At 52.5% G+C, this 8,657-nt stretch overlaps 1 protein-coding gene across 2 annotated transcripts in view; it reads right to left on the reverse strand.

Annotated features, from left to right (window-relative positions):
- Positions 1 to 8,657, reverse strand: part of LOC114031020 (serine/threonine-protein kinase D2) — a 14,486-nt gene that overhangs the window by 2,922 nt on the left and 2,907 nt on the right. For both annotated transcript variants that reach the window (XM_027846019.1, XM_027846020.1), the window contains exons 2-14: positions 8,301 to 8,439; positions 7,727 to 7,858; positions 6,423 to 6,577; positions 6,076 to 6,298; positions 4,694 to 4,771; positions 4,437 to 4,590; positions 3,100 to 3,217; positions 2,900 to 2,977; positions 2,411 to 2,672; positions 2,267 to 2,319; positions 1,873 to 1,945; positions 574 to 680; positions 229 to 390 (exon numbers count right to left, since the gene is read on the reverse strand). In XM_027846019.1, the coding sequence (XP_027701820.1) occupies positions 229 to 390; positions 574 to 680; positions 1,873 to 1,945; positions 2,267 to 2,319; positions 2,411 to 2,672; positions 2,900 to 2,977; positions 3,100 to 3,217; positions 4,437 to 4,590; positions 4,694 to 4,771; positions 6,076 to 6,298; positions 6,423 to 6,577; positions 7,727 to 7,858; positions 8,301 to 8,439 (1,734 nt within the window). The remainder of the gene's footprint in view (positions 1 to 228; positions 391 to 573; positions 681 to 1,872; positions 1,946 to 2,266; positions 2,320 to 2,410; positions 2,673 to 2,899; positions 2,978 to 3,099; positions 3,218 to 4,436; positions 4,591 to 4,693; positions 4,772 to 6,075; positions 6,299 to 6,422; positions 6,578 to 7,726; positions 7,859 to 8,300; positions 8,440 to 8,657) is intronic.

Below are 8,657 nucleotides of genomic sequence, written 5' to 3' on the forward strand. Positions count from 1 at the left end.
GGATGGAGGGGGAGGGGGATAGGATAGAGAGGGGAGGGGGACAGGATGGAGAGGGGAGGGGGATAAAATAGAGAGGGGAGGGGGACAGGATGGAGGGGGAGGGGGACAGGATGGAGAGGGGAGGGGGACAGCATGGAGAGGGGAGGGGGATGGGGGGAGGGGGAGCTGGAGGGGGCTCTAAGGTGGGGGTAGAGGACCCAGTGGGATGGGGCAGGACCAGGGCATCACCTGAGTAATGAGGAACTTTGTGAGCCTCTCAGGCAGCCGTCCCTTTTCACTGGACAGAATCATCTCCAGCATGTCTCCGTGAAGCTTCTCCATCACCACAAACACCTTCTCAGGGGTCTCAAACATGCACTCCAGGTTCACAATCCCTGGGTGCCGGAGACTCTGCCAAGGCCAGATGAGAGGAGGGGCAGGAGTCAAGCCCTTCCCTCCCACTCCCATCTGGCTTCCCACAGACCCCTCCCCCGACCCTCCCTCTGCCCTCACCAGTCCCCGCCAGGCAGGGTCCAAGGAGGGAGTGTCAGCCCCGCTGCCCTGGAGCTGGGGCTGGGAATGCCAGGTCCTCACCTGCAGGATGGCCACCTCATTCCGGAGCTGACTCTCCTGCTTGGTGGGGAACCGCAGCTTGTCAATCACCTTCACAGCCACGTCCCTGCCCGTCTTCCTGTGCTTCCCTGTGGGTGGCAGGTGTGGGGGTCAATCCTATGCCATCGTCCCCCCACCCTAGAGGGCTGCCCTATTTACAAGTGAGGCTCCCAAAATGGGGCTGGGCGTGGAGTCTGAAACCTTGGCTGCAATCCTGGTCTGACACTAACTAGCTGTGGAAGTCACTTGTCCTCTATGAGCCTCAGTTTCCTCATCTGCAAAATGGAAGTAATAATTACCTTGCCCTTACAGGACTGTGTTACTGCTCAGTTGTTTTCAGTTATGTCTGACTCTCTGTGACCCCATTTGGGGTTTTCTTGGCAGAGACACTAGAGTGGTTTGCCATTCCCTTCTCCAGCTCGTTTTACAGATAAGGAGACTGAGGCACACAGGGTTAAGTGACTTGCCCAGGGTCACACTGCTAGGAAGTGTCTGAGGCCAGATTTGAACTCAGGTGTCCCTGACTCCAGGGCTCAGTGCTCTAACCACTGCACCACCCAGCTGCCCCTTCAACTCCTCTACACCTTTTAATCTCAGAGACTTGCCTGGAGGCACTGAGAGGTTATGTTCACACAACTAGTCATATGTCAGAGGCAGGACTTGAACCCAGGTCCTCCATAACCTGAGGCCAGGGAGGGAGGAACCCATTATATTACACATATAGGGTGTCCCAAAAGTCTTGGTGCAATTTTAATCTATTAAAGCTTTAAACTGCACTAAGCCCTTTGGTCTTGTAGATGAGTGAATATTATTAAGGTAGGAAGACCTCAAGGGGCACATCAGTAATAACAATTAAACATTTGTATAACACTTTGAGGCTTGCAAATTAACTCACTGGATCTATTAATGTATTTGATCCCCATAACAACCCTCTGAAATGAGCGCTATTATTATCCCCATTTTATAGATGAGGACTGTGAGGACTTGCCCCCATTACACAGTGAGTGTGAGACAGGATTCAAACTCGGGTCCTCCTGCCTCCCAAGTTTAGCCCTCTATCCACGGCACCACCTAGCGACCTCACAGAGAAAATGGGGGAAAACTAGGGGAGATGAGACTTTAGGGGAGCGGATGAGGGGCTCTGGGGAGGTGAGCAAAAGGGAAAGACGGAGCCTCAAGAATTCTATCCACGGGGTCGCCAACGTACGGCAAGTGGGCATGTGCCAAGTGTTCCGAATAGGGGTCTCCACCCCAACCGCCCAACAGTGCTTTGTGTTTTACCTCCGTAGACAACTCCAAACTGCCCAGAGCCAAGCACCTCGTCGGGGAAGATCTGGTAGACTGTGGCGATGTCCTGTGGGGAGGCAGAGCGGTCAGGGAGGGAGGGAGGGCTTTGGGGGAACAGCAGAGCAGGGGAGACAGGAGGGAAGAGGGGTCAGAGAGAGATGTGGAGAAACCAGACGAGAGGGGCAGAAAGGGAGATGGAGAGACAGGGATTGAGAGAGAGAAGGGAAGAGACGGGGGACGGGGGGAGAAAGGAGCAGGAACGGGAAAAGGGAGCTGATTGGAAGCAGGGAGGGGGACACAGGAAGGGAGGCAGGGCGGCAGGCAGATAAAGGCACAGGTGGGCACCAAGGACAGAAACCACGGGAGGGATGCAGGAGCACAGTCTCACCACATTCTCCTGGATCTGGCTGTTAGACACAGAGATGCTGAGAGAGGCCTGCCCTGAAGAGAAGGAAAGGATACATGAGGAAGACCGTATCACCCCGGGCACGGGCCACCAGCCCTCAGGACAGCACCTCAACCTGGGACTCACTGTGGGGCGCGTGGCCGGGAGTGCTAGGAGCGTCCTGCAGGATGACCGGCATCAGGGCCTGGCGGATGGCCGTCTCCCAGCCCCGGGCGGTCTCAGCCCCTTGCCCGCCGCCTGGGCCACCAGGGGCCAGGATGGGCGTCTCGCCCACGAAGTAGGTGGTGTTGGCAGTGACGATCTCGAAGCAGTGAGGATTGGTGCCCGGGGGCACCAGGGAGAAGTTCAGGGCCGGCTCCACAGCCAAAATCTCAGACAGGGGGATCTCCTGATGGAACACAGAAGGGCACGGTCAAGATGCCTCAAGGGACAAGGTACAAAGAAATTGGATTTTGATTCTAGAGCCAACCAGTACCAATTCTATCAGCAGCGGTAAGAAATAAACCTCCCCCAATCCCTAGGTGGCCCCTCCTAGGAACCCAGGTTCAAATTTCCACGCCCAAGGAGACTGGGTTGGTCAAGGCCCAGCTCAGTGGGTGAGAGCCCAGGACATACCTTGTAGTATCGATTGGTTGTGTTGTTCTGGAAGAGGGTAAGGCACTTGCAATCTAGCCTCCAGTAGTGACGTTTCCTCTGTGAGGACGGACAAGTCGTCAGCCCAGGGCAGCCTGCCTCCGGGCCAGACGACACCAAGAAAAGGCAAGGGCAGAGCCGGGGCTCTCCTTCCCCACCCATCGGTCCCAGGGTCCACTCACCAACGTGTCCTTGTTGCTGTAGTGAACGACCCACCCCTCTCGGAGGGTCGTGCTGGATTTTCGGGTTGTGTGTCTCACCGACTGAACGACTCTCATTAGGGGGATGTACCCGAGGGAACTGGGAGTGGGGAAGAGATTGAATCACAATCAAAGGCAACAGTTAAAATCAATTATGGACACGTCAGAGATGGAAGGGACCTTAGAACAAAACGCAAAAGAAGGAAAGAGTCAAAGCTGGGAAAGCTGGGGAAAGCACACAGATACATTGTTGGTGGAGCTGCTGAAAGCAATTTGGAATGGTGCTAAAAAAAAGCGGGGGTAGGGAGAGACAAAAACGTCTAGATTCTGTGACCCGGAATTCCTACTGCTAGGCACATACTCCAAGGACGAGCCGGCAGAAAAGAAAGGTTCCCAACACACTCAGCTATTCATGGCAGCATTTTTAGGGGTAGCAAAAAGCAGGCAACAACTTCGGTGCCCCTCAATTGGGGAATGGCCAAACAACTTCTGTAGAGGACTACTTCTGCACCATAAGGAAATACAAAGAAATAGGGAAATATGGGAAGACACATACAGCGAACTATAGCAAAAGTAAGAGAATAACAGACAGAAGGACTACGACAACGTCAATGAAAACACCGGCAAAAGAAAACTTAATGCCGTATAATGATGATGATAAGGGCGCTGGCCCTGGAGTAGGGAAGACCTGAGTTCAAATCCAGCCTCAGACACTTCCTAGCTGTGCGACCCTGGGCAACTCACTTCACCCTAACTGCCTCAGTTTCCTCATCTGTAAAATGAGCCGGAAAAGGGAACGGCAAACCGCTCCAGTATCTCTGCCAAGAAAATGTCCAATGAGGTCATGAAGAGTCAGACACAACTAATGGACTGAACAACAGAAATTATAATGACCATGGTTGGCTCCGAAAAGAGCTGAGAAAATGGACCCACCTCCCCTCTTTGGGGAGCAGGGGGTGGCAGGGGCAGAATGTCGCCTCCACTGTCAGAGATGGTGAAGGTGATGGTCAGTTTAGATGAACTGTTACTTTTTAACCTTTGTTACAAGGGATGGCTCGATGGGGAGTGGGGTGGCAGATGATGTGTTTAGAAATGAAGGCAAAGTGAGAACAAAAATATATCATTTTAAATAAGATTAAAAAGTAAAAGAACGTAACATCAGAGCTGAAAGGAACTTCAGAGACCATCTAGTTGGACCTGGGTAAACTGAGGCCCAGAGCAGAAAGGGATTCTGGGAAGGCCAGACAGCAAGCTAGAAGCGATGTGCGAGTCTGAGTCAACAGGTAGGGAGGGACTGGGCTGGACGTTAGCGTCAATACCTCTGAGCCTTGCCGGCTTCACCTTCCTCCTCCTCACTGGCCCTCAGGGCATTCTCCGCATGGGAGCCAGGGATGACCCCAGAGTCGTCGGACTCATCCATCATAGAACTCTTGTCAGAGTCCCCAAAGTCACTTGCCTCTTCCATGGGCACATCTGTCGGAGGGGATGGAAGGGACCACAGAGCTCAGGGATCCCTTGAGAGGTCTCCTTCCCACCCAGCGGGCCCTCTCCCTCCCCTCCGGCCGTCCTGGCTCACCGCCATTGATGAGTGCCTCTCCCAGGCAGTCGTTGGGGACGCGGGTGGCACAGCGTTTGTGACAGTTAAATTTGCAATCTGCAGGTGGGGAGGGTTGATGGAAAGTCTCATCAGCTCTGGTGTTTTCCACTCCACCTCCCCAGGCTAACCCCACCATCGATGGGGAAACATCCATTGCAACAACTTCCCTTCCCCAGTTAGGATTTGGGGCCTCACCCCCCAAAACCCCACGGCTAATCCAGAGACCTCAAGCAACAGCACTAAGAACCACCCAGCGCCTGCCCCAGAGCAGGCATTTAACAAACACCTACTGATTGGCCCGGAGACTGTCTGACCCCCAAACTCTACCTCTCCTGCCACCAGCTCTGGAAACAGGGCAGTGGCCTGAAATAGTCTTTAACGACAGGGCCGACATTCCCAGTCTGAGAAGTCTAATACGCTAAGATCCCAAACCTCTAAAACACCAAGTCTTTGATTCTATCCCGATTTAACATTCTACGGCTCTAAAATCCCAAAGATTCTCCTGAAGCAAATCTAGCGTCCACACAGGCACGCTGCCAACATTCCAAGATCCTCCAACTCCATTCTGGGATTGACACCATATGATGCTGACTTTGCAAAAGCATTTGTATCCCCGTCGTTTAGGGGGTAAGGGCTCTTCACTCATTCATTTCAAATTCTAACATTCTGAAATCTTATGATTAAAAGTGTCTTCTAAATCTAATGTTCTAGGTAGCCATGCCTAAGATTCTAACCTAAGTCTAACATTCTAAGTGTCTGTTTCTAAGGTTCTCTATCCTAAGCCTGAAGTTCTAAATGTATTTCTAAGGTTCTCTAAGTCTGATGTTCTAGGTGTTTGCTTCTATGGTTCTCTATCCTAGGTGCCTGTTTCTAAAGTTCTCTGTTCTCAACCTAATGTTCTAGGTGTCTTTTTATGGGTTTTCTATTCCAGGCATCTGTTTCTGCAGTTCTGTTATAAACCTGATGGTCTAGGTGTCTGTTTCTATGATTCTCTAAGTGTCTTGTTCCAAGGTTCTCTCTTATAAATCTAACATTCTAGTTGTCTGTTTCTAAGGTTCTTTATCCTAAGCTTAAGGTTTTAGGTGTCTATTTCTATGATTCTCTATTCTAAGTGTCTGGTTTCAAGGTTCTCCCTTATAAATCTGACATCCTAGTTGTCTGTTTCTGAGGTTCTCCATTCTAAGTCTGATGTTCTAGGTGTCTGCTTCCAAGGTTCTCTGTTCTAAGCTTGATGTTCTAGATGCCTGGTTCCAAGGATTATTTAATCTAACATTCTAAGTATCTCTTCCTAAGATTCTGAGCTTCTCTGCTTCCCTGGGGATTCTGCATCCCTTGTTCCCCTCTGACCTCTACCTGCTGACCTTTGCATTGGAGGCCCTGTCGAAAGAGGCCCTTCAAGAGCTTCTTGCAGGCCTGGCAGACTGTAGGCCGAGTATAACTGTGGATGAGGAAGGTGTGCGGGACCTTGACCTTGGAGAGCAGCAGCTTGTCCAGCTCAATGGGGCGGCCCATGTAGGACACGGACGAGGAGGAAGAGGAAGACGAGGGCAGGCGGCGTGAGGACACCTCCGTTGAGCTGCGGCTCTGTCCAGAGGGAGAGGAAGTCATGGCCCCCTCTGCCCACCCCCAAGCCTGGGGCTTCTCTCTGTGCAGGACCCTCCCATGCCCTGCCCCTGCCACCACCAGGCACCAGCCCCAGGGCCCTCACCAGCTCATCGGACGAGCAAGGCAGAGACTCAGACGTGCCAAGCCGAAGGGAGTGGCCACTGGCCAGAGAGGTGGAGGACAGACGGCGCTTACGGGCCCCGCTACAGTTGTTGGGGATGCTGAAGGCACAGCGCTTGTGGTAATTCAGCCCACAGCCTGGAGGCAGAGGGGAGAGGCTCAGGGGACATGTCCAGATGCTGCTACTGTTAAGAAGCCAGGCAGCCCGGACCCTGCCCCCTCCAGCATATACTCAGATCCCCTTCCCAATGGTGGTCCTCAACCCTCTCATCAAACTGCCTTCCCACCCCAGATTCCATCCAGGATGTTTCCCCGGACCTGAGGTCAGTCTAGCATCCTTCCAACAATCCTTAATTTTTCCTTAAACACCTCCCAAGATTCTTCCACATCACAGTAACTCCCCTGTCAGCCTCAAAGCCACAGACACCCCCAAATTCCTTTATATTTCTAGACTCTCCCCATTTCAAAAGAAGCGCCCCCCCCCCATGGTGCCTCTCATCTCCCAGAAGGTTCCCTCCAGCTAATGGTCCTCATCTCTCCCTGTCACAGAACCCAGAAAATGTTCCACCTCTGAGGTGGCCCCAGTGCAGCCTTCTTCTCCTCCCTTAACAGGGTCCCCCCTCTTCCATTGTCTGGCTCTTCTCACCTAGACAGCCGTACCTAAGAGTTTTGGGGGTGGCACAAGCAGGACCCTCAATTCCCCTTTTTTAAGAGGCAGTGTATGGTACAGAGGAAGGGGCCACTACTTAAGTCTCAGGACCTGGGTTCAAATCCCATCTCTGGTGCTTCCTACCTGTATGACCTTCACCAAGAGGCTTTCTTCCTCATCTAAAATGAGTGGGTGTGACTAGGTGACTGTGTTCTAATCTTTTGAACGATTCTTGCTAACGTACAGGCAGCATGTCTATAGGGTGCACCTCCAGACCAGGAGGTTTGCATCGACTAGCTGCCATTCTATTACTTGTGTGATCCTGGGGAAGTCACTAACCTCTCAGCGCCCTAAGGCAACTTTCTAAGACCACAAGCTGAAGAGCAGGTACTGATCTGTCCTGGTAGGGGGGCTTGCTGACCAGGAGCTCCCTACACCAAAGAAATCACAAATCTGGTAAAAAAAAAAAATCTTGCTAATTAGGTACTAAGCTCAGTTGTTTCTTTCTGCTTAAAGAGCAGCCCCTAAATTTCAATGCCCCAGCATGAAGCCCAGTTCACCCTGCCCTAGGTACACCAAACCCACCCTGATACCCCAGTTGGCCACCCTTCATTTCCTCCCCGCTAACACTGGCTCACCATCACACTTGAGGCCCTGGCGCACCAGCCCGAATAACATCTCCCCACAGTGGTCACAGAAAGCTGGCGCTCGGTAGGAGTGCACTGTAAGGGCATGTGGCCGAATCTGGAAGTCCTCAAAGGTGGCAGAAGCTGAGAGAGGGCAGGTGATTCGTGGTCAGGACTTGGGAGGAGAGGACAGGACAGGGGGCAGGGATCCTGACCTCCTCTGTGCAGGGGGCCTGGCACAGTGTGAGCAATTCATAAAGACTTGTTTCCTCACTTTCCTTCTTATGAGAAACTGAAAAGAAGGAACCCTAGAAAAGGTCCCGGGAGACCCAGTAGCGGGACAACAACCCCCAGTCCTTCTCCACCACTAATTCACTGCATGACCATGGGCAAGTAAGTTTTCTCCTCCTTGGGCCTCAGTTTCCCCTTTTGTCAGATGGGGGAGACATCAAAAGGGTCCTTTCCAGATCTGCCCTTTAAAGATTCTATGATTTGATAATTCTCAGATTCAAAGGATCCTCTCACCCTTATCTGCTTCCCCAAGTCTCCATGACAGAGTGACAACCCCCTCCCCCAGCCCCCTTACCGGATAGTACCACCTCCACCAGGTCTCCCTCCTGTATATCCCCAGCAGACCGAACCAGCTGCAGGAGGTTAGCGGAGGTGGGGTCATGCTTGAAGAGTAAGATCTTGTCATAGAGACCGTAGAAGCCACACTCGGGGAACTGGGGGGGAGGGGAGTCAAGGTGTTAGTAAATCTCCAAATATTCTACTGACTCAGCCCAGAACACTCCCAGGCTTGGGCCCATTTCCCCCGGAAACACAAGGACCTCAAAGCCCCTGCTCCTCCCTTCCTCCTCCACCCCCACCCCCCAAACAGATAGAGACAGACAGAAACACACACACACACACACACACACACACACACACACACACACACACA

Source organism: Vombatus ursinus, unplaced genomic scaffold, assembly GCF_900497805.2.
Source record: "Vombatus ursinus unplaced genomic scaffold, bare-nosed wombat genome assembly UNPS02015030.1, whole genome shotgun sequence".
NCBI classification, from domain to species: Eukaryota; Metazoa; Chordata; class Mammalia; order Diprotodontia; family Vombatidae; genus Vombatus; species Vombatus ursinus.